Genomic DNA, 25,461 nt, shown 5'->3' with positions numbered 1-25,461 from the left:
AGTATGAAACTTGAAACGTTACTCAGGCGGTAACGGATGTCTTCCTTTACCTAATTTGCATATCTACTCTTTTCATATAAGGACTATCGTTAAATTTTTACTATAAAATTTATTTTTCTTTATTTATTCTCACCTTGCTTATGGAAAGTACCGCAAAGACGTTCACATTGTTCTTGTGTCTGGAATCTATTGGCATTTCCTTCACATCCGCCATAGATGAAAGCCTGACAACTTCTAGCATCGACATTATAAAAATAGGACGTGATTTGTTTGTTACAAGGACCAGCATCAACAGGAGCGGAACAAATTACACTCGGTGATTCATAATCAGCGTGAGGAGTTGTATCCCGTTGAATTTCAACTTCGTGTTGTCTGACACATCTTTCACTACATGTTTCCAAATCTTGGAAGCGATTTTTGTTTCCCTGGCAACCACTGTAGTCGAATGGGAAGCAGCCATCATACCTTCTATCGTAATAATATTGAGTAACAGATCCATTACAAGGACCGACGAGAACAGGTAATGTACATGGGTCTGAAAATGAAAATTTCAGAAAATCAATTTTACGAATTCACAAAAAATTTAATTTAAGATCATGTTATTCAGTGGGGTCACATGCCCCATATACTTTACTATGAAAATACGTCACACTGAATAACAAGACCTTAAAATCATTTTTAAGATCGTTACCCTGAACTTCGCCACATCTATATTCACATTCCTCACGAGAATTGAAATTATTTCCATTGCTGCCACAACCACCATAACTGAATGTTTTGCAAAGTCCAATTCGAGAATCGTAGAACCATTTAACTTGATTGTCAGAACACGGTCCTCGCTCATCAGGTAAAAAGCAAAATTCTAGTAATATAAACATGTTAGTTAAAAATTTTTAAATTAAGTATACTTTCAAGTTACATTCCATTTTAATTTACCAGTTCTAAATTCTTGTGAAGGAGGTGCTTTTGTATTAAGGGAAGCTTCGCATCTGTTGATACAATCGTGTTCAGTCTGGAAATTGTTCTCGTTTCCTCCACAACCTCCATAATAGAACTGTCTACATTGTTGTTCATAGGAATCGTAGAACCATCGTTGAGTGTAATTATGACAATCACCCATAACAGCAGGAAGCAAGCATAAATCTTGTTCTAATATAAAAAAGAATTATTATTATTAATTAGTAATTTTTTTGTAAATTAAGAACAAACATTCAATGATTAGTAACTTAAAATTCTTATTTATGTTTCCAAACTAACATTTCAATAAATTTAAGTAATAACACAGTCTTACCGATCTTAGATGGACAAATAGACTCACATGCTTCTCTAGAGTCAAAGTTATTTTTATTACCACCGCATCCTGTGTAATAGAATGGCATGCAGCGATTTTCTGATTGATCAGAGTACCACCGAGGAATCTTCTCTGTGCAGTTACCTTCAGTTCGAGGCAGCAAGCAAGAATCTGTTTCCAATTTTATGTTACCATGCAAAGTTAGTGTGTATGAAAATATTATTCTTTTTTAAATGCTTGTTAATTGCTTATTTGACTATTGCATTTGTAAAATTCATTATAACAAGCACAAAAAATCCTTTTAATTTAATCATGAAAATGATTTAAATGAACACCAACACCAAAAGTTCAAAAAAATTCTCATTTTCTACAAAACCAACCATTATTCTAGAAATTGCATTCAGTTATTGAAAATTACATTCCGATTTAAAAAAAAACATTCCCATTTCAAAACTTGATTAATTTGTTTTCAAGAAATCTTTTTTGAATATTGAAAGCTTACCTCGTATGCGTCCTGGATGAAGACACCTTTCTTGGCAGGACATTTCGGTAAGGAAGTTGTTGTGATTCGACTTGCATCCACCATATTGGAATTGTTCACAAGTTTGTGATTCTTTGTTGAAATGGTATCTGGTAAAGTTTCCAACACAAGGACCCGATTCCTTCTCTTGCTGACATGGATCTACAATGTAGATTATCGAATTTAATTCAAGCGTTCTTCAGCATATAATTTATAAACTAATTGTAAAATATGTTTACCAATATCATCAGACTCAGAACATAGAGACTCGCACTCTTCTCTAGTTTTAAAGTTGTTGGCATTTCCGAGACAGCCACCGTAGATAAATTGACCACACTGCTTTCTATCCACGTCGTAGTACCAAGTTGGGAAATAGCCTTCGCAAGCTCCAGCGATTTTGGGTAGGTAACAAGCATCTGAAGAAGATTAATTTTTATTTAGATTTTTAAATTAATTCAAGTGTCTTTAATTCTAAAATATGTCAACATACTTTTGCCCTTCGGCTGCACGCAGGTTTCTTTACATTCTTCCTGAGACTTGAATCTATTCTCATTACCCTCGCAACCACCGTACCAGAATCTTGAACATCCACCATATTCAGTGTCATAGAACCACTTGACTGTAAAATCTCTACAAGGTCCTCTATCCCTTTCTAAACTGCAAGCAGATCCCGGAATTGATGGAACGCTAAGACATCCTTGGAAGTTGTCACCTTGAGATTCCTCTATTCCATCAAGGCAACAGCCGTATTTTGAAGCATCGCAAGCACAACCCTCAAAGTTTGGACCCTTAGCAGGCGTTCTTCCATCGGAGCAACATTTGAACTCTGTATTTTCGCATCCGCATCCTTAAAAAATAATATAATTATAATTCCTACCAGTGTTGGCAAACAAATTTTATCAAAATATGTAATTGATTTAAAAAATTTGAAATTGTTCCAAGTGTCACGTCATCGCGACGTATTTTATATTTATAAAATAATATTTTGAGAAGTTAGAATCTGAATCCTTATTTTCTTCTAATCAAAGCAAGTGGTGGCACTCTTGCCGAATTAGTCATTCTATTTTTCTAAGAACTGCATTACTTCGATTTTAACGTCAAATCAATAATTCGGTCACTCCTAGGCTGAGGGATGTTTTATATAATTTACCGGAGTCCAGTTGTCGATACACCTGGACTCCGGACCTTCCACTTTTGGCTGGCTCGAAAACAATATGAGGGAAATCTACTATCTCCGATTCTAATTGTAAAGAATTCAAATAAAAACTTTAATAATTTAACTTCAATTTAACAATTACTCTTCTTTAAAATCTGTCCCTTATCCTGTGAATAAATCTGGTTTGAATCACCGATGTCGGACAATTTAAATATATATAATTTGGATTATGTTTAGTTTCATTCTGAGATATAACACAATAAATACCTTGACTGTTTGGACCTTTAGCTACTGTAACTCCATCTGGACAGCAGCCGAACTGATATGTATAGCAAGGACATCCCTCAAAGTTGGGTCCATTAGCTGGAGTAAATCTGTTTGGACAGCAACCGTGCTGAGTGTATTGACAACCGCATCCTTCATTGTGGGAACCACGTGCAACTGTTACATTATCGGGACAACATCCAAATCTAGAATATTGACATCCACAACCATAGAAATCTGGACCTCGCGCTGGAGTGATATTGTCAGGGCAACATTTAAAGGGAGAAGAGAGACAGCATCCATCACGGTTCTGTCCATGAGCTGGCGTTATTCCATCATCACAGCATCCGAAAGTTGAATTTTCACATGATGTATGACATCCCTGATATCGTGGACCAAGTGCTGGATAATTAAAATATACATCGAATTAAAAAATTAATCTTGAATAAAATTCAAACTATTTACATTCTTGTTAGGACTATTACCTGCTGTTATTCCATCAGGACAACAACTGAAATAGGAAGCAGTACAATTTTCCGTATTAATGACTCCACAACCTTTAAAGTTTTCACCACTAGCTGCTTTTTCTCCATCTGGACAGCAACCATAGGTCGAATTAGCACAATCTCCATCAATTGGTGTTGTAGTTTCAAGTTCGGGCATTTCTGATACTTCTTCTTCACAACCTAAGGCAAAGATTTATCAGTAGTATAAATATTCACATAGCAACAAATTTTTTCGCATATAGAAATTTTATTAGAGGTTGAAGCTCACCTTTACCATCTGGACCAGAAGCTTCTCTAATTCCATCAGGACAACAACCATACTTCGTAACATTGCAACATCCCAAATTGTTTTTTCCGATGGCTGGCGTTTCTTTATCAGGACAACATCCAAATCTACCATTCAGAAAAGTTAAATTAAAATCAGTTTGTAAGTTACAGAAAAGTAATCGTTAAGGTACTAACTCAGTTTCGTTGCAAGGTTTCTTGCAACCTTCGTAATCATTTCCTTCGGCAGGAGTAATTTCATCTTGACAGCAACCAAAGAGTGTTTCGTTACAATGTTGATCTGGACATTCTTCGTTCTTTGGTCCTTTAGCGGGTGAAACACCATCCGGACAACAGCCGAATTTAGTTTCACTACAGGTCTCAGGATTTGGACAACCTTTTCCGAAGGGACCTTCTGCAGGTGTGACACCATCATAGCAGCATCCAAAGTCTGTAGTCTTACACGTCTTCTTCTTCTTCGGTTTGCATTTTTTCATTTTTCCTTCCTTTTTCAATGCAGTTTGTACAGAACTAACGGTCGTCCAAAACTCAGAAACTGCAATGAATATTTTAGGTTTTTATGAAACAAATTAAAGATCCTATAAAGAAAGAGAGAAATTCATTCATTACCATGAGTCTGATCTGTTAAGTCTGTACTTTCTTCTTCAGATGCAGTTGTACCCTCAGTTAATCCACTTTCTGTTGTTAAACCACTAACTGTGGTTTCTCCAGAAACTGTTGATAATCCTGATTCGGTCGTCTGTCCCGATTCGGTAGTCAGACCAGATTCTGTCGATAAATCTGATGCAGTTGTTAAGCCAGACTCAGTTGTCAAACCCGAAACTGTTGTTAGTCCTGATTCAGTTGTTAAACCAGATGCAGTTGTCATTCCTGATTCTGTTGTTAATCCTGATTCTGTTGTTATTCCAGATTCTGTGGTCGCACCAGATTCTGTTGTCGCGCCAGATACTGTGGTCGCTCCAGATTCTGATGTTGCACCCGAAACTGTGGTCGCTCCAGATTCTGATGTTGCACCCGACATTGTGGTTGCTCCAGATTCTGTAGTCTGACCACTCAACGACGTTCCTGAATCAGTAGTTCCTTCCGAGGATGTAGTGCTTTGAGTTGATATTCCTGAAACTAAAAACAAAATTTATCTATTCACTAAACTGATTAATTTTGTTATTACAGAAAAGTATATGGTTAAAAAAGGTACACACCTTCACTTGAAGAACTAGATTCAGAAGTACTGGAGGATGTAGAACTCATTTCGGAGGAACTGCTCTCGTCCGATACTGAAACGGTACTTAATGTTTCTGATGTTGAAATCGTGGAAGTTGGTTCTGAAGTAGTTTCCGTAGATTCTGAAGAAGTAGAAGCAGAACTTTCAGATGAGTCAGTCTGTGATGTGTCTGTCTGTGCTGAAGTTTCAGAACTCGAAGTACTAGTTACATCATTGGTACCAGAGGATGTAACTGAAGAAACAGTAGAAGAAGACTCAGATGATGTTTGTGTTGAAATTATTGTTGAAGAGTCAGACGAAATTGCAGTCGTTTCAGAAATAGATTTAGTAGATATGCCTAAAAATTTGAAGTTTAATTTAAAACTAATCAATTTATAGGAACTTAAATAATTATCAACCTCCAGTTCTTACCAGATTCGTCAGTAGCTCCGGACTCTGTTGTTGCTCCAGACTCTGTTGTTAGTCCAGAAACTACTTCACTTGATGTTTCAGATACTGCCTCAGTTGATCCTCCAGTAACCACAGATTCTGTTGTACCAGTAACTGTCACAATGGTATCTTCGTCAGGTGATGTACCGCTTCCCTCGAAGGTTGATTCAAATTTAGAAGAGCCTGTTTGTGGGAATAATGTAAATTCATCTTCATCAGTACCACTGCCTTCTCCACTACCAGACTCAGTGGAAATTTCAATATCTCCTCTACTGTAACCAGCATCACTCATCATCATGTCATCAGAGAATGCATCAGTCTTACCACTGCTTTCGGTACTTATTGGCGAACTCAGAGGAGAGACCTCCGTAACATCTCCTTCCTAAGAACGGGTATAAAAGTAGAAAATTCTTTAAACAATGTTCAATTTTTTTAATTAAGAATATGAATGTAGAACTCACACTCGAGCTAAAGCTAGTTTTTATCGTAACATAATCTTCTCCCTCCTCTTCTTCTCCTTCCTCACATTCTTCTTCTTCACTTACATCTGGAGTAGTCTTTTCCTTATCGGGAGTTACGGATATTACTTCATCTTAAAAATAAAAATTTAATTTTGAAAATTCCGAAAATGATAATATGAAATTAGATAAATTGAAATTGTTTCTTACCTTCTCCACATGGCTGTTCGTTACAACTTTCTTGACTAAACATTATCGTTTCCACGTCACAGTTACTTGAAGGTACTGCCATGTTATCTTTCAAACAAATGACTTTACGAGTCATATCCCCACCACCACAAGATTTAGAACACTAAAAGCAAAGTATATTTTAAATAAATAACATATACATTTTGTCAAAAATTTATTTTTAAAAATATAAATATTTGTACCTTACTCCAAGGACCAGCAAACCATTCTCCTTTGCACTCTTCCGCTTCAGCAGTACAATTCTGAGTATCGTTGTATTTCTTTTTGGCATCGCATTTCTCGTCAGATACTTTTTTTAGTGTATCTTCATTTTCAAAAGTCGCACAAAACACTTGTCTATTTTGTATTCCAGAACCGCATTTAGCTGAACACTGAAAAGATTTTTTCACGTTAATTCACTACTCAATGATTGTATCAATGATTGTATTAATCATTATTAATACAATAAGAAATATTTTTCCAAGAGTATTCAATATCTATGAAGAATTTTTAATAATAAAAAGAATGTAATTACGTCGCTCCATTGAGAAGTGACCCATTCATATTCGCAAGTTTGTGCAGTTTCACATTCTCGTTTTAATTCAGGTTTCTTTTCCAGGTCGCAATTGTTATCGGGATAAATTGTGCCATCTTGAGTAGCACATTGTGTCGTTCTGGTTTCATGAGTTAATCCACATTTATCTGTGCACTAAAATGTTTTTGAAAAGCTTTTAATTTTTAGTACAATAATAAGAAGAGTTTTTTTTAAAGAGATTAAAAAGGTTTTAATAGAGATATTTTAACATTGAAAAACTCACTCCACTCCAATCGGACGTAATCCAATCAAGTCCAGTACATGGTCTTAATTCGCAGGGCTTTTCTTTTTCAGGCATTTTTTCCGGACATGCTGAATCCTCCAACACTTGAATTTTTCCATCCGTCTTTTTGTAACAAGTCACTTTCCTCATCTGTTTGCCTTTTCCACATAAATGATCGCACTGTAGAACAAAAAGTTAACTATTAAAATGAAACAGATTTTTGATTTAGTATAAGTTGTAAAAATTAGAAAATTAACAATTGTTTAATAATTTCAGTTAAATAAGTAAAGCTGGTAGCAAATGGTCTATCGATAAAAGATATTTTAGTTGAGTTTAGTACTTGTTTCGATTCTATCAAAATAGTTTAGATTCAAATAGATACAATCTTATTGATAGGATTTAACTCACTGGTTTCCATGGTCCCACATGCCATTGAGGGCAGTCAAGTTCCTTATTACATTCCTGCTTTGATTCAGGTTTAGGAAGTTCGAGACACTGAGAATCATCGACGATTGAGGGAATCCCCCCTGCAACCACCTGCTCGCATTTAACTTGTCTAGTTTGCTCGCCACCCTCACCGCACGGCTTACTACAAGGACTCCATTCACCTGACACCCACTGGGGTGGGCAAGCCTCCTCACTGCAAGCTTTCGTTGCTGCTGGCTCGAGAAGAGGATCACAAAGCTGTTCATCTACCGGTTCCGAGTTTCTTCGACGAACACAATTCACTCGTCTTGACTGATATCCTGCATTCAAGATTAAATTGAATTAAAATTTGCATTCATAGTCGATCATTTATGATATCTAATTGTAACCAAAGAAACAATATTTTTTCTGGAAAGTGCAGAATACATTAAATATATTTCTTAAAAAAATTAGTTATAGCATTTAGTAAAGAAAAAAGAAATCCTCTTGTTTAATTTAACCCAAGTTTTAATAAATTTCTGTTCAAGAAGTTGGAGCATTAGTTGTGCTTGCTATTTCAGTTAATAGATTAATTATTAAAAAAATTGAATTTAATGAAATACTTTGATATTTAAAAAAATTAACTTCACAATTTATTTTTCCTATACCTCCTCCACAACTTGTGCTACAAGAAGAAAATTCATCTGCTATCCAAACGTAGCCATCAGGATCTCCTTGCTGTGATATTTTTGTTGGAACGCTATATTCATAATTGACACCAACGTTTCTATCTTGGTAGAGTAACTGAAAATATGAAATTTACTACTTATTTCATTGGAACGAAAACAGCTTCAGGTTGAAGGTGGGAAATATTTTCAACTGTATACTTACCACGACGTAAATTGGTTCAGTCGTTGGTCCCAGAGCTGTAATTGTGTCAGGAGCAGAGAAACCTTGAGGATCTCGAGAATAATGAAAAATAGTTCCAGCAAATCTCAAGCTTCGAGGAAAGTCTATTCTCCAGTTTCCATTTAAGTAGTAATGTCCACTTGTGTTTCTAACAGCTGAAACCATATTTCGCAAAAACATATTTTTAAATTTTTCATTTTTCAATAAATGTTAAACTGTTAAAGTATTATGCTCATTTTTTTCATAGATAATACCAAATTTAATTGGTATTATTAATTAATGACTTATATTGTATATCTTTTAAACTTTTTTAGTAGCAATATCTCCTATATTAGAAGTGACCATGGTTGACACAAATGGAACCTCTCTAACTAACTTACTAACTAATTAACTAACTTACTAACAAACAAACTAACTAAAATAAAACTAAATAAAACTAAAATAGATACTAACTAACAAACTTAGTTAATTACTTACTAAGTAACTAACTTGCTGACTGACTTAATTACTAACTTAGTTACTACTAAATTAGTTACTAACTAACTTACTAACTTAGTTACTAACTAACTAACTAATTAATAAACTTAGTTACTGTCTTAATAAGTAACTAACTTACTGACTAACTTACTTAGTTACCAGCTAACTTAATGACTAACTTTGTTACTAACTAACTAACTAACTTACTTACAAACTAACTTACTAACTTAGTTACTAAATAACTTACCAAATTAACTAACGTAGTCACTAACTAATTAACTAACTAACTTACTAACAAACTAACTAACTAACATAGTTACTAACTAATAAACTTCGTTACTAACTTAATAATTAACTAATTTATTGACTAACTAACTTAGTTACTAGCTAACTTAATGACTAACTTTGTTACTAACTAACTTACTAACTTACTAACTTATTGACTAAGTTTGTTACTAACTAACTTACTAATTTACTAACTTAGTAACTAATTAATTAACTAACTAACTTACTAATAAACTAACTAACTAACATAGTTACTAACTAAAAAACTTAGTTACTGTCTTAATAAGTAACTAACTTACTGACTAACTTACTTAGTTACCAGCTAACTTAATGACTAACTTTGTTACTAACTAACTAACTTACTTACTAACTAACTTACTAATTTACTAACTTAGTTACTAACTAACTTACTGACTAACTTAATAATTTACTAACTTAGTTACTAACTAACTTACTGACTAACCTAATAATGAACTAACTTACTAAATAACTAATGTAGTTTCTAAGTACATAATTAACTAACTACCTTCGTTACTAACTAACTAACCGAATAACTTAGATACTAACGAACTAACCAACTAACTTACTAACTGTGTTACTAGCTAACTGATTTTGACCTAAACGAATAATTTATTAGTAACAATTAAAATTTTGAAAAATTAATTATATTAATATGTTTTGTTGTAATAATAAGGGGATAAAAATGTTATAATCCGTATTAAAAATTAATAAAATGTTTTATTTTCAGTTGTGGACAAAGTATTGTGTGCAATTCGTGGAGAACAGCGATTTTCGCTCTCTTGATTGCAAATTATTACAAATTATTATTTGATAATTTTTAAGAAAGTTATCATCATTTGTTTAAAATAACAGCCTATTTTTGAAATTGTTAACAATTTAAAAACAGTTGATTTAGTAAAGAAACTTGTAGGACAACAAATGTTCATTTTTACATGTAGAATTGGGAACAAGACATTACAAAAAATTTTATGATATTTCTTTCATGTTTGTACGTTATGTAAATGACTTAAAATGTAAGGTTAAAGTGTTGTAAAATAAAATTAGTTTTAAAACATTTTTTCCAATTCTACATATAGAAATTAACATCTTTGTCCTACAAATTTTTTTTTTAATCTAATATTTTAAAATTATTAACAATTTAAAAAATAGGCTGTTTTTTTAAACAAATAAGAATAACTTTTTTAAAATTATCGTACAATAATTTTTAAAAAAGCATTGGAAACGTGACGAAATAAGCTAAATTACAATGCATGAAATTTATGTATGATGGCTTGTTAAAAACTACATTTGTTTAGAATTTACCCAAAAAAAAATTTTTAATTTTGTTTATTGCTAATTGCATTTAAACAATAAAGAACAAGTTTTTTAATTTATTATTTCAATATTATGAAAGTAGGGAATATTAGCTTTGAAATAAAACCTTAGTCAACTTTCTATCGTTACTAGAAATTAAAATAAATAACTTTTTGTAATGTCTTTATTTGCTGTAGGGTATAGGCAAATCCTATTGTCCAGCACTGTACTTATGGATATCAACACTATGAGAATTCAATTTTAGAAAAATGCTTTGGTTGTTTAAATATAGAGTATTTTTAAGAAAGTTTCTCGAACATTTGACAAAAAACATTTATAGGTCGTTTTAAATATGAATGTAAGTGATTTTCTCAAAATTGTATCAACTGCTCATAGTTTCTCCTAAATTTAATTATTATTAATCCGAAAATATTAATTTCCTTGTACTTATGAATAGTAAGTAATTATTACTTAAGCTTTTACAATATATTCAATTCTTGTAGCCAGAACTCAGTGATAGAAAATTAGGAAAAACAAGAAATTGTACTTTACCCAAATAATTATTTGATGGTTCTATTTCTTTTACAACGATATTTGTGGCTCCTTCAGGAATTAATAGTATATCAACGTAACCTGTTAAATAAAAATTCATATTTTAGTTAATTTTTCAGAATTAATTTTATTCTTTCATCTTCCTTGTAACTAACCTGCTTGTAAATCATCTGTGTCAAACACTCCCTTTACTGTATTACAATCAGTTCCATTGCCTCCACATACTCTACAGGCGTCTTCTTTGGCGTCACTTCCCAACATCAAATCACACCCAACAGGCTATAAAGCATAAAAAATAGAAATAAATAATAATAAATAAATAATAATCATAAATAATGAAATACATGTACTTTTTATTACTTAATATAAAAATTACTACAAAACAACAAATTAATATTAAAATAAATATATATCAATGTGTATTTATTAAAATTTTTAAACACAAATAAAATTCTATCTGTTCTTTTAGTTCAAAATTTTGTTTGCTTACCATACATTTCCCCTCAACACAAACATCTTTTTTTTCAATGTCACATAAAGTTCCGTCTGTAACACTCGGTTTATGTCTGTAGAAAAAACGCTCTCCACGTGGCATGCAATTCAAGTCACACTTGTTGGGACTACCTGTATAAGGAATCCAGCTAAAAAAGTAAACAGAAAATTAATAATGTTTTAATTTTTTACGAACTGCATTTAAATATATACGAAACTGTTAATATATTCCAAGAATCATCCAGGAATATTGGAAATTCTATTAGAATGTTCTTGGAATGTTCAAAATAATGTCAGTGAGTAAAGAAGCATTCACGGTCGAAGTTCCTAAAAATTTTTAAAACGTTTTATTTTTTATATCGTTTTTATTAGAACCTTTTTTAAAGCATGAAATGTTTATAGTATGATTATATTTTGGCTGACATGAAACGTTTTAAAAAGATTTAGAAATGTTTCTAGAACATAAATATTTTTTTCCACTGGAAAGGTAAATATCCGAAATGTTTAACAAAGATGTTCCTTTAATGTCTTTTAGGAATATTCTTTAAATTTTCTCTATGAATATTCCTGGATCATTCTTTAGAAATATTAGTGACCTATTTTTAAAAAATAGGACAATTTTACTTATTTATATTTATTTATTATTTATTTATAATAACTTACTCGTAATGAACCCCTTCAAATGGTATGTCGTTAAAAATTGCGCACTGTTCAGCTCGGAAATCACTCGCCTCTTCAGGACATTCCTAAAATTCATACAACAGAAAAAAATATGAGCTTCTCTGAGGGTTAAAAAAGATAAGATTCTACAGCCACTTTTCTGTGGTATAAACATTTAAATAATGTAAAAATGGTGAAGAAAACTATAGACAGTAAAAAGTTATCCATATAACGCCCCGATCTCCCCTACTTTGTGCTATTAGGGCAGTAGAGGATTTTTGAGTAAACTAATATCTACATAATTTTAAGATTATATTCTCATTTCAAATTGAAAAAAATACTTAAATTCAATTTTCCAATTGATTTAAATAAGTAAAAGAAATCTTGAAAGCGAGAGTATCCATTAAGTTCTAAATGATGTATTATAATCATAACACTTTGCGTGTTCGATATAATAAAGTTCAATCGTAAAGGATAATATCAATAAATTGTGGAAGACCAGAGAGAAAACGAAGAAACAATATCCCACTGGGAAGCAGGCATACACGAAATGAGAATTTATGATAACTAATTTTTCACCCAATCTTAGGGAAGAAAAAAATTTTAAAAAGTAAAAAAGTACTGTATTTCTTCGTGAATTTAATTAATAATTTCTTAAATTTTTAATTGCTGTAAACATTTTTTAAGAAATTTTTAGAAAACAAGAAGTAAAAAAAACAGAAAAAATGTTTCATGTATTAAATTCTGTCGATGTTTTCTTTTATAATATTATATAGACAGATGAATAAGCAAAATTAAGCATTGCAAACATTCATATATATGTGATGAGATTGTAAACATATTTGAAAAAAGCGGATAATGCACTGTTAGAAAAATCTGAATTAAATTTAATAAATTGCATATGAAGCAAATATGCAATACCAGCATTGAAATTTATATAGGTACATTTTTATTAAAATTAACATACATTTAGATTAAATTTGATATAATTTGTATTAAATAGAAAAATTTGAGTTAAAAACATTTTAAAATATTGAATTTTGAAAAAGTTACAAATGATTGCAGAAATTCAATTATTTTCAAAAGTAATAAAATTCTTCCTACAAAGTTCAATTATTGTGTTCAAAATTTAAAAAAAAATCTTGTCAAAATCACAATTATCTTTATAAATAAAAAATTTCTTCTCCAAAATTCAATTATTTTCAAAAATTCTCCTCACTTCAATGATTTTCAATATCTATACTAGTTTAATAAATTTTCCAAAAGAATTCAATTATTTAAAAAAAAATTTTACTAAAATTGTACACAAACATTTAATTATTTTCATAAATAATAAAAATTGCACAGAAATTCAATTAATTTTATAAATAATAAATTTTTTTTGTAAATTCAATTATTTTTATAAATAATAAATTTGTTTTAGGAATTTAATTATTTTCATAAACAATAAAGCTCATCGCAGAATTTTAATTATTTTTTTGTACAATTTTAATCGAATTCCTCGAAAAATGTAATTATTCTTAAAAATTTGATTAAAATTCGTCAAAAGAATTCAATTATTTAAAAATTTGTTGATAAAATTCTTTATGAGAATTAAATTTTAAAAAACATTTAAATATTCAATAAATTTATTTACTTTTGTATTTAAATAATTGAATAATTTTGAAAGGATTTCAAATTAAAATATGTGTCACGCTCCAAAGAAAGGTGCCTAAGAAGCAAAAAATTTGAGGTTATGTTTTTAATTTTTTGAGTAAAAATACAGAAAGTGAATCAATTATTAATTGAAAATTTATTAATCTTCAAGTCTTCATTATATCGCCAAAATATTCAATGAAAATTTGTTTCAAATTCAAATAATTAAAAATAAACTTTTAATTAAAATAAATCTAACACGAACCTAACCTATAATTCGTTTGCTTCTTACCTTTCTTGGGAGCGCGTCACATATTTGAAAATTTTTATTTTCTTTACTTTTAACTTTTTTCTTTACTTTTTTAATTCTGAAAAATTAATTGTCAATGTTAATTTTTTCGACCACTTTTCTCTTAAAATATTAAATAAATTAAGCTAGTTTTCTGTGAATAACTCTAAACTATCATAAAGAAGGGCAGTGATGTGAAAAAGTTTTAATATTTTTAAAATGATTTATTAAAAAATAACTTTAAAATTATCAGTTCTCAAAATCACTTTTAATCAATTTCTCGTCTTTTCCGATTTCAAAGTATTTTTTTATAATTTATTTTAGAATTATTAAAACTTTTGCACATCACTGCTCTTCTTTATTATATTTTAGAGTTATTCACAAAAAACTAGCTTAATTTATTTAATATTTTAAGAGAAAAGTGGTCGAAAGAATTAACATTGATTTCTGTAACAGTCACATGCTGTTAATTCGAATCCGAACTCAGTTTTGCGCCATCACGTCAAGTTTCTTCAAAATGGCGGATACAATATGGCTGTCGAATTTATTAAAAATGTATCAGATTTACTTGAAACTTGTTACTCAGGGGTTTTTGAAGTCGCTGAATACGAATTTCACCTTAGTTTTTAAAAATTCAAAATGGCGGATCCAATATGGCTGACGTATTTTTAAAAAAATTATCAGATTTATTCGAAACTTGTTACTTGGGGGTTTTTGGGGTCGCTGAACACGAATTTCACCTTAATTTTAAAAAATCCAAAATGTCGGATCCAATATGTCTAAAGAATTATTTAAAAATTTCTTAGATTTTGAATTTTTGAAAACTAAGGAGAAATTCGTATTCAGCGACCCCGAAAACCCTCGAGTATAACGTTTCAGGTAAATCCAATAATTTTTTTAAAAATTAGTCAGCCATATTGGATCCGCCATTTTGAATTTTTGAAAACTGAGGTGAAATTCGTATTTAGCAACCTCAAAAACCCCCGAGTAACAAGTTTCAGGCGAATTGGATGAATTTTAAAAAAATCGACGCCATATTGGATCAGCCATCTTACATTTTGAATATTTACGAGTTTCTTTGATTGTTTAACATTATATAATATTTTTTCAGTGTTTTAAAGTTGTTTTTTAATAGAATATTCTGCTTATTTTTATTTAAATCTTGTTTACAGTCAGTTTTTTTCGAATTTTATTAATTTGTGAAGAAACTTGACGTGATGGCGGAAAACTGAGTTCGGATTCGAATTCAGCGACCCAAAAAACATGTAAAAAACATAGTCCGGCCAATACTTTCTTTAAAAAAATTTTGTGGTCCTGTGTTATAGTTAATATTAAAATAGAAAATAATTAAAATTTTTAAAACTTAAAAACTTACGAAAAATATAATTCAGAAAAAGATGAGGAAGACAAAAATCGTCTTATAATAAAATTGTACAAATAAAAATAATTTTACACATTTTTAGATTTAGAGAGTGCCTCTAATACAATAAGACGATTGTCGTCCCTTCTCATAAAACACCATATAGTAGTGGAGTAGAGTGTGAGGTATATTCTGGCCAGACAGTGAATTATTTATTAAACATATTGTAGGGGCTCAATCGAATTTTCTCGAACTATGTAGGGAGGCGATGTTTATTTAAATCTATGGCGTAACACCAAGCCCCTAATGTAATATATCTCGCTTCAGGAATTCTTAATATCTTGTTCAAAGCATATCGTAGAGATGCACTGACGCCCCTTCTTTTTCTGCGTAAATCGTTTACACACCCTCAACAACCCCAAATCATTCATTTCTATAGAAAATGTAAGTTGCAAATGGAAAAATAATTCACTCTTCATCTTCTGCGTGAAAAATAAACCTGAAGATCTCTAACAGAATTTTGATAGTGATAGTAAAAATGCTTGTGGATATATTAGGCTCTTGCAGAAATTGAATTATGGGTTTCTTGGGGAAAGTGTCAAAAGTGTGTAAATCGAAAAGGAGAGTGAAGATTTATAAGCAGTTCCCCTTTAATTAATGTTTATTTTGTTTGAAAAAGATAGAAATGAATTTAGTTGAAATATAAGGCAGCGATATGAAGGGTACTAAATTAAAATAATCAGTTATTCTTAATGTTCTTATTTCCCCAAAATTATGCATCAATAATAAATTGTCTGACAGGTGAAAATTGTACCCAATGGGCACACACTGATAGAGAAGGACACGAATTTGAAGTAAGAAAGTAAAAATTTAAAATGGCTAATCCAATATGCAGGACCCAATATGGTATATGATCTTGTACATAATATGCATTATAATGTTCATGATTTTGAACAGGGATTTTCAGCTGGGATTGTAATATTTGGAGAATATTGATGACATTACATTGAGTTCAAATGTTGTGCTATTTGGGACATAACATTAAAAATTCTTCAAATATCTTTCATTAGGTTGCGAATTTCATGAATGAGTATATGCATCATAACTGTAAGGAATTTCAAGTTGTCATCAAGATATAAAAAAATTCTAAGAAAAAAGAAATGATATCCATTAGCGTTGACTCGTGTCGCTTATATTTTTTGCATCTGCTTTTATTCCCCAACCTCTGTGGGGCGTGTCAAGAATTTTTGATATGTACAAGGGCCATAATTTCCATCATCATTATTTAAGATATTCCTTGTTTAAATCTGCATTTGGCATTCTCTTTGTATTCATAAAAATTCAAATATCGAAATAACGTAAACTAAAATAAAAAATTATTTTTGTATTCTATTTTTATATATTGATCTGAATAAGAATAAAATTGCAAACACTTTTTTTAATTTTATTACTCAGTGTATTAATGATTTTTATGTATATAACTTTATTTAAAAATGCTCGTAAAAATGTATTTACGCACTGTTTTTTAAATAAAAATAATAGTGTTTTACTATACAACTTATTCATTCACGCTTCTTAATCTTCATCCTTTGTTTCTAAATAAAAAATACCATCGATCACGAATTATTGCAATAAATAATTCAATAGGGGATCCACCAGAACCTTTAAGTAATTTATTATTCCGAAGGGCAATAACTTTTACTACGGGATGTTTAGTGTCGAGTTTTTTTTTACTTAATTTTCTCTCAGTAAATTCGATGAACTTAAATCTGAATTTCTTAAATACACCCTAAAAAAAGTAACCTTTATTTTAGCGGATAATAACTGTTTAAATTAATTAAATGTTTCAGACATCAAAACCCGAAAAGAATTGTTTTGTTTTATTAATACTTTATTATTATAATACTTTTTTTCTGGGTGTATAATTAAAATCGAACTAATTTCAAATAACAAAATTTATCTTTAACAAAAGTAGAAAAATATATTTTCATAAAACAATCTAAATTAAGAGGCTGGATCAAATAAATATCGATCTGCATGCAGATGGACTTTTTAATACCAGTCAGGTAGCTAGGAGCTGAATCCGTTTGAAAAATTTATCATTTAATCCACCCTCTCATGAGGGGGTGCAATTAATAAATTAGTAAATAATCATAATATTGAAACTCACCTGAACATTACAGGAAGAATATCTTTTCGAAGGACCTGTGCACCTGATGTATCCATTTGCGCTGAAAGAATAATTATTTTTTAATAAAATATTATAATGTTAAAAAAAATATAATGTTGCAATATTAAAAATTAGGCAAAGAATAATTAAAGTCTTTCTTGAAATTTTAGTTTTCTAAAGTTTTGATGACTTTTAATTATATATATGACAGGAATAGTTGCATTAATTCCAAGGATCAAAGCAAATCCTCGAAAAGCCGATAATGAAGGACGTGTTCGTGGTGATTGGCTAATCTATGATGCTAGACATGAACGATTAGGATAGCTATTGGCTAACACCTTCTCATTGAATTGTCGGATTATTTCTAATCGGGGCTTAAATTAATATTGAAAATTTCAATTAAGGTTAAAGAATATGGACAATCTGAAATATCGTTTTATATAATAATAATAATACAGAAACAAAAATTAAAAAATTATATAATATAAGTATAAGAATTTATCCTTTGAAAGAAGTATAAATTAAAGAAAAATTGTTTACAGAATATATATATATATATATAAATATATATATAAATTTCTAAATTTTTGTTTATGTATTACTGTAAAAAATGTTCTTAACTTTAATTTATAACTAACAAAAATTCGCTCGTGGCTAACTTCTCGCTCACTTTTTTAAATAAAATAATATTTAAAAATTTTTACTTTTAAAAATAATAGAACGTAACAATTTTTAATTTAAATGTTTTTTCTAAAAATAAAATATTAATTGGAATATATAGTTTTAATATTATTATAATTATAATAATCATATATTCTGACATAGGGAATTCAGGGAAAAGTCAGGAATTTTTATTAAAAGTACTGAAAAAAATTAAATTCTTAAAATTCATAAGAAAATTCTGAATTTTTGTCTCTTTTGTTTGACTCATAAACTAGGTATAAAATTACCACAAATTCTAATACAAAACCTTCAATTTTTTCAATTTCTAACAATAATTTCTTTTTTAATAACTTAAATCTTAATCAAACTATCATAAAATAAATAAATTATTTAATGAATAATTTTATTTAAATATTTCAAAATTAATTCAAATTTAAAAAAATTGCGATTACAATTTTCATAAATACAAACTTTAAACGGTTTCAATTTTAAATTTTATAAATTTTCAATGTTGAATGAATTTAATTAAAAATTTTAATAAACTTAGATTTTTAAAAAATTTTAATAATTCAAGATCTTCTAAAATTACTGGAATTCATCAGTATACATATATTTATAATTAATTATTAAAAATAATGGATTTATAGAAGAATTTTAGTTAAAAACACTAAAAAAATTGAATTTTAAAGAAGTTAAAAATCATTGCAGAAATTCTATTACTTTTAAAAGTAGGAAATAAAATTTTTATCACAAAATTCATTATTATGTTCAAAATTGAAAAAGAATCTCGACAAAATCCAAATTATTATCATTATAAATAAAAAAATTAATCAAAATTCAATTACTTTCAAAAATTTTAATAAAATTATTGTCAAAATTTCAATTATTTTCCCCATTTCAATGATTTTCAATATCTACTATATTTTAATAAAATTATATGTAAACATTGCAAACATTTAATTATTTTCTTAAATAATAAAAATTTCACAGCAATTCAATATATTTACAAATTTTTATAAGTTTCTTTTCAATAATTCAATTATTAACAGAAATAATAAAATGCATCGCAGAATTTCAATTATTTTTAATACAATTTTAATCGAATGTCTTAAAAAATGTAACTATTCTAAAAAATTTTATGAAAATTCGTCAAAAAAAGCCAATTATTTAAAAATTTTGTTAATAAAATTCTTTATAAGAATTAAATTTTAAGAAACATTCAATTATTCAATAAATAATTTACTTTTAAATTTAAATAATTTAAATCTCGTATAATTTTTTTTCATAAAAATTTATTTGAAAATGAAATTTAGTTTAATCAAATTTTAGATAATATAATAGAATATGATAATTATTTTTAAGAAGTTACAGTAACAATATTCTGATAATATAAAATAATGATTTTAACACTCTATCCTCTTTAATAATTATAAAACATAATGTTTTATAATTATGTTTTATAATAATATTTTTAAAATTGAATTAATTTCAAAAAAGGTTTGAATTTGAAATTTTTGAAAATCTTAATTCCTTTGGAAAAATAATATTTAAATATTAAAAATATTTAAAAAAGAAATTATTGTTTTTGAATAATTTTACAATTAAAGATATTCGTAAATAAATTTAACAGAACATTTTTTTGAATATTTTTTCCTTTATTTTCTAAAAATTCAAAAATTTTTAGTTTTATTTTTAATTAAATTTTTAAATTGGCAAATATAATTTATAGACATTTTTTCCTTTTATTCTTAAAAAGCTTTGAATTTTATTAAAACGATTGAAATTAATTATATTTTTTAAAGAAAAAAAAGAACAAAAGCATACCTACACATAAACTAAATTCAAACGGCGGACAGAATGTATGAAAGAATAAGGAGATTAATATAGTTAAAATAAATGTTTATAATAAATTCTTTTCTATTACATAAAAATATTTAGTCGCCTGCGTCGCTAAATCAGGATTTTTTAAGACCGTTGCCAAGGGGCCGTTACATTACACCCCCCAAAAGGCCGTTACGTTAAGTCAAAATTTATGATTATTGTAGAAAAAAGAAATATTAAATATTAAAGTTTTGCGATTTCAACGATTTGAGGGTTTAAAGTAGTACAAATTCACAAAAAAAAAAGAAGAAAGTGACTTTTAGTGGCACAAGACTAAAGATATATTCTAATAATAGAAAGCTATAAAAAAGTAGTAAATCACAAAAAGTGTTAAATAGAATATTGTTGCCTTAATTTAAAAACACTAAAATCAAATGAAATTTATTGACTCTATGTAAATTTGTTAGCAGACGTGTTTGGGTCTCGCGTTAGGTCTTATGTAGTTAAGAATATAATTATTCATGAGGTGCACAAGCACTGCAAATGACATTCTGTTACAGTTTAATAATAAAATATCTAATATTCAAAAGTCAAAAATCAATTTTTTGAAAATCAGTAAAACTTTGAAATGTTAAATAAATTCAATATTGATTTAGTCGACAGAATATATGGTTGTCCGGAATGAAACTATATACACTGAACTTTGATCTCCAAGTTGGATTATGTAATCTTCGTTTACACCCCGTTAAGTTTAACGGGTGGGGTAATACTCTTAACGTCCTTCTTTCACTGAAGGTGTGAATCAGCTTTCCTGAAAGTGGAACAAACCTTTTTCGGACTTTTAAAAACACAGATTCATGCAAAGTTAAAGTATAAAGACAAAGGTAAAAATCTGCATCCATTATCTTTTTCTGAAAAATTCTCCATTCCCACTGTGAGAGAGACTTTCACCCAATAGATGCGAGAATGACGAGCCTTCAGCAATGCCGGACTTCTGGTTTTTAAAGCTGCCATATAACCACCTACGAATTTGTTTTTTCGCTCGTAAATCATTTTCGGCGATACGCGAGAGAGCAGAGGAATCCGATCTACGAGCAAAAGAATAATCGCTCTCTTTTGAATTTTCAGTGCGGCTATGTAATAAATTGATACGACCAGACTCTTTGGATGAAAGAAAAATTCTCTTTGATTTCGACCTAGTTTTTCCGATTTCATTGCGAAAAAAAATTTAATTAGTTATATTTCACTAGAATTTTTAGTTAACACAAATAGTACAGAAAAGGTATAATTATTTCTATCTGTTTTCTCCTTAAAAATTATATGAATATTGACATGTATAATTCCAATTCCATAAAACTTGTCTTTTAAGTCAAAAACACTTTTGCATTTTGCATTTAAAAACGAATCCGTCATATTGGATTCCCCATTTTTATTTTTTTATAAATTAACATCCAATTTATGTAATCAGCGACCGAAAAAACATCTAAGTAGTAAAAAATATATAATATAAAATATTGAATATTGATTATCAAAAATCAATTATTCGTGAATTCTTCAATATTAAATATATATTAGAAAATAAAAACTTCAAATTATTTTTAAAAAATCCGCAATTAAACTTTCAAAAAAAAATTAATTTCACAGAATTATTAGTTAAAAATAAGAAATTTAGATTTTCAAAGATTTTAATTTAAAACATTTTCAAAATTCAATTACTTCTAAAAATTCACGTTCTAATGCTTTTAAAATTCAGTTTATTATAATCTAAAATTTTAACTGAAATACATTTTTAAGTCAATTTTAATTATAAAATTCTACTATAATACTAGAATTCTACTAGAATTCAATTATTTAAATAAAAAATAAATAATTTATTAAATAATTAAATTTTTCTGAAAATTCAAGTCTCATAAAAAATTTTATCAATAAATTCTTAAATAATTTAATTCTTTTGACGAATTTAAGAATGATTACATTTTTCGAGGAATTCGATTAAAATTGAATTAAAAATAATTGAAATTCTTCAATGAGTTTTATTATTTATTATTTTTCAAAATAATTGAATTTTAGAAAAGAATTTTATTAAAGTTCCTTAAAATAATTGATTTTATTGGAAGAATTTTGTTGTTTCTCAAGATAATTGAATACTTTTGCAGAATTACTTAAAACTTGTTGAAAAATTGCATTTTTCGAGGAATTTATTTAAAATTGTATTAAAATTTAAAAATATTTGAAATTCTGCGATGAAAATAATTGAATTCTTAAATGAAATTTTATTATTTATCAAAAATAATTAAATGTTTTAGTAGAATTTTGTCAAAAAAATTTTTCAATAATTAAATCTTTTAATAAATTTTATGAAAAGAAAAAATATTGAAAATTATTGAAGTTGCGAAAAAGTTTTGAAAATAGATAAAATTTTGCAAAGAATTTTATGTAAATTTTTGAAAATAATTGAATATTTGGCGAAATATTTTGCTATTTGTAATGTATAATTGATTTCTTAATGAGATATTATAGTTAAAATTTTTTAAAATAATTGAATTTATTCCAAAAATTTTATTTTGATAATAATTGAATTCTTATGGGATGAATATTGTTATTTATGAAAATAATTAGTTTTTGCAAAGAATTTTATTAAAATTCCTGAACATAATTGAATTTTTGTGAAGAATTTTGTTTACCTAATTGCGTTAAAATTAAAACTTTTGAAATAATTAAATATTATTCAAAAAATTCATTCTTGTCACATATAGAAAAAATATTTGAAGGTTTTGTATTATAGAATTGGTATGTTCGTTTAATGGTTTATGAGGTAAACAAAAAAACAAAAATTCAGAATTTTCATATGAATTCTAAAAAATTAATTTTTTCCAGTACTTTTAATAAAAATCCCTGACTTTTCCCTTACTACCCTGACCTGTAGCAACCCTGTTTTTTAAATGTCAAGAAGTGTAAATAAAGTACGCATAAAGAGGTATGTTTTGTGCCAAAAATAAACTACTTTTACTATTAAATTTATGCAAATAAAAATATAGGTTCCAAGCTTTAATTTAAGCCCTATTTTGATTTTTTCGTTTAAATTAAAAATGGAAAGATAGGGGGTGAAATTTGAGAAAGAATTTTATTTGTTAAAAAGATTAATTTCAATTTTTTACGATATTCAAGTTGAGTTGTAAGTGAGTGATTCTTAGTTTGTGCAGTATTTATTATAAGTTAATAAGCTTTCTCGCAAAAACAGTTTCTTACTTTGTCAAACTTTTTTCAACTAAAGTTTCTTATTCAAGGGAAAATACTTAAAAATTTTATATAAATTGTTAAAAAGATTCAAAAGTTTTAAACGTCCATTCAGATTACAAACAAGTTTGTATAATTTTCTAGGTGATTTATTTATAATATGTGATGCCTGCTTGCAGATTTGCAACACAATTCATACTTTAGACTATATATTCAAATTAAAATTAAAGTAAACATAAACATAACATTGCGTACTTTCGTTTAAAATAAACGAAAATATTATCTATATGTAGGCAAAGAAGGTTCTATTTAAAAAAAATTATGTTGTATTTTAAAGCAAAATTCAGAGCATTCATCAGAACTTAATATTGTATTAATTTTATAAATAAGTAATCGATTACTCACTCTATGTCTAAACAATCTCTCTGCTGATTTTGAACTCCACCCCCACAGGTGCGAGAACAGGGGCTGGGATTAGACCATGGCCCCCAAATCCCTCTCTCCGGTTCATCTGGATCCAATACGTAAGTTTTAGGTAAATGACTATTTCCATGTTGTCGCCTGTGCCTTCCGTGTCTTAATTTTATGTGACGCTGCAAATTAAATTATTATTTTTAAAATAAAAGTATGAGATAACATTTTATTTTTACAGAAAACAATAAGTATTAAACTTTTTGCGTATTTTGTTTAACATTTGGTGCTAAAATAACATTTTTTTTGCTTTAACTCATCCAAAAACTTGCAACTCTTAAAGAATTCATCGGAGTTAAGATTTTACTTTTTTTACAGTGTGAGGATAAAATATATATATATATACAAATAAAGTTGGTTTATAAATAAAATTTAGTTTAAAAACTAGTAATAATGCAAACACTATTTCCATTTTCCCTTATTACAATCTATCATAACAATTTGTCAAGTCCTTAAAATGTAGAGGAAAATTGTTTTAATATTCGCAAGATACAGTTGACCCAACAATTTCAGCATGTTTGCTCTCATTCTAACTAACCGTAACTGAACTCGTCAGATTAAATTCTCATTTACGTCAGTTTCAAACTTTCATCTGAGAGAATTATTAGACCTCCCAAGATAATTTAAAGTTTATAGAATATAAACAACTATTACACAGTCTCTTACTTTATTGTTTTCCTTAAATAAAGTACAAATATTTTTATATTACAATTTATATAATTGACAAAGAATTTCAAATTTTTATTATTAACAATTAAGAATTTTAATGCAAAATTAAAATTATAATTGAAACATTAAAAATGGCGGAGACAATATAGCGAAGGACTTTCATTGCTAAACTTCTCAAATTCCTTTTTAAAAAAAATTATTTCTCGAAAGCCTGAAATGCTGGGTCAATTCTGAGGTCGGATTCGGATTCAACACGTTAATCCTTTGAAGCATACATTTTTCTAGTCAAGGAATTTAATAACCAAGTACACTTTACGGGGTTTTCAAGATCGCTGATTATAAATCTGAAGTCGGATTTTCAGATTTTAAAAATTAAAAATGGCGGATACAATATGGCGGACTAATTTTTTAAAATTGATCAAATTCACTTGAAACTTCTTACTCGGGGGTTTTCGGGGTCGCTGATTACAAACATGAAGTCAGACTTTCAAAATTCAAAATGGCGGATTTAATATGGAGGATTTATTTTTAAAATTGATCAAATTCACTTGAAACTTGTTACTGGGGGGTTTTCGGGGTCGCTGATTACAAATATAAAGTCAGATTTTTAAAATTCAAAATAGCGGATCTAATACGGCGGAATTTTTTTAAAAATAATGATTGAAATCGCTTAAAACTTGTTATTCAGGGGTTTTTGGGGTCGTTTATTACAAATATGAAGTCCTTATGTGGGTCGTAATTTGAAGGCCCCTATGAAAGGCCCTTTGGTGCCTGTTTTTGACCTTTAGGTTAAAATATAGATCAACATTGACCTTAAATTTTGACGTAAAGTAACGTCCTTTACGGAGCCTTAACATTGCAATGTTGGCAATATT

At 28.3% G+C, this 25,461-nt stretch overlaps 1 protein-coding gene across 4 annotated transcripts in view; it reads right to left on the bottom strand.

The window, feature by feature from the left end:
- The window catches only part of LOC122505899 (papilin), a 136,918-nt gene that overhangs the window by 6,794 nt on the left and 104,663 nt on the right, over positions 1 to 25,461 (bottom strand). For 3 of the 4 annotated variants that reach the window (XM_043617771.1, XM_043617774.1, XM_043617772.1), the window contains exons 3-30: positions 23,852 to 24,039; positions 17,726 to 17,786; positions 12,275 to 12,357; positions 11,610 to 11,760; positions 11,275 to 11,398; positions 11,120 to 11,200; positions 8,474 to 8,646; positions 8,251 to 8,386; positions 7,586 to 7,923; positions 7,178 to 7,357; positions 6,895 to 7,068; positions 6,563 to 6,751; positions 6,342 to 6,483; positions 6,135 to 6,265; positions 5,656 to 6,055; positions 5,222 to 5,581; positions 4,632 to 5,141; positions 4,200 to 4,557; positions 4,006 to 4,130; positions 3,717 to 3,917; positions 3,235 to 3,633; positions 2,302 to 2,658; positions 2,051 to 2,227; positions 1,794 to 1,973; positions 1,292 to 1,462; positions 937 to 1,149; positions 692 to 862; positions 134 to 535 (exon numbers count right to left, since the gene is read on the bottom strand). In XM_043617771.1, coding sequence (XP_043473706.1) covers positions 134 to 535; positions 692 to 862; positions 937 to 1,149; positions 1,292 to 1,462; positions 1,794 to 1,973; positions 2,051 to 2,227; positions 2,302 to 2,658; positions 3,235 to 3,633; positions 3,717 to 3,917; positions 4,006 to 4,130; positions 4,200 to 4,557; positions 4,632 to 5,141; positions 5,222 to 5,581; positions 5,656 to 6,055; positions 6,135 to 6,265; positions 6,342 to 6,483; positions 6,563 to 6,751; positions 6,895 to 7,068; positions 7,178 to 7,357; positions 7,586 to 7,923; positions 8,251 to 8,386; positions 8,474 to 8,646; positions 11,120 to 11,200; positions 11,275 to 11,398; positions 11,610 to 11,760; positions 12,275 to 12,357; positions 17,726 to 17,786; positions 23,852 to 24,039 — 6,175 coding nt within the window. The remainder of the gene's footprint in view (positions 1 to 133; positions 536 to 691; positions 863 to 936; positions 1,150 to 1,291; positions 1,463 to 1,793; positions 1,974 to 2,050; positions 2,228 to 2,301; positions 2,659 to 3,234; positions 3,634 to 3,716; positions 3,918 to 4,005; positions 4,131 to 4,199; positions 4,558 to 4,631; positions 5,142 to 5,221; positions 5,582 to 5,655; positions 6,056 to 6,134; positions 6,266 to 6,341; positions 6,484 to 6,562; positions 6,752 to 6,894; positions 7,069 to 7,177; positions 7,358 to 7,585; positions 7,924 to 8,250; positions 8,387 to 8,473; positions 8,647 to 11,119; positions 11,201 to 11,274; positions 11,399 to 11,609; positions 11,761 to 12,274; positions 12,358 to 17,725; positions 17,787 to 23,851; positions 24,040 to 25,461) is intronic. The other variant, XM_043617773.1, reaches the window with a different exon arrangement.

This window comes from Leptopilina heterotoma, unplaced genomic scaffold, assembly GCF_015476425.1.
Source record: "Leptopilina heterotoma isolate Lh14 unplaced genomic scaffold, ASM1547642v1 Lhet_38, whole genome shotgun sequence".
Taxonomy (NCBI): domain Eukaryota; kingdom Metazoa; phylum Arthropoda; class Insecta; order Hymenoptera; family Figitidae; genus Leptopilina; species Leptopilina heterotoma.
Note: the sequence above shows the minus strand (reverse complement) of the source record. Positions and strands in the feature narration are given on the sequence as shown.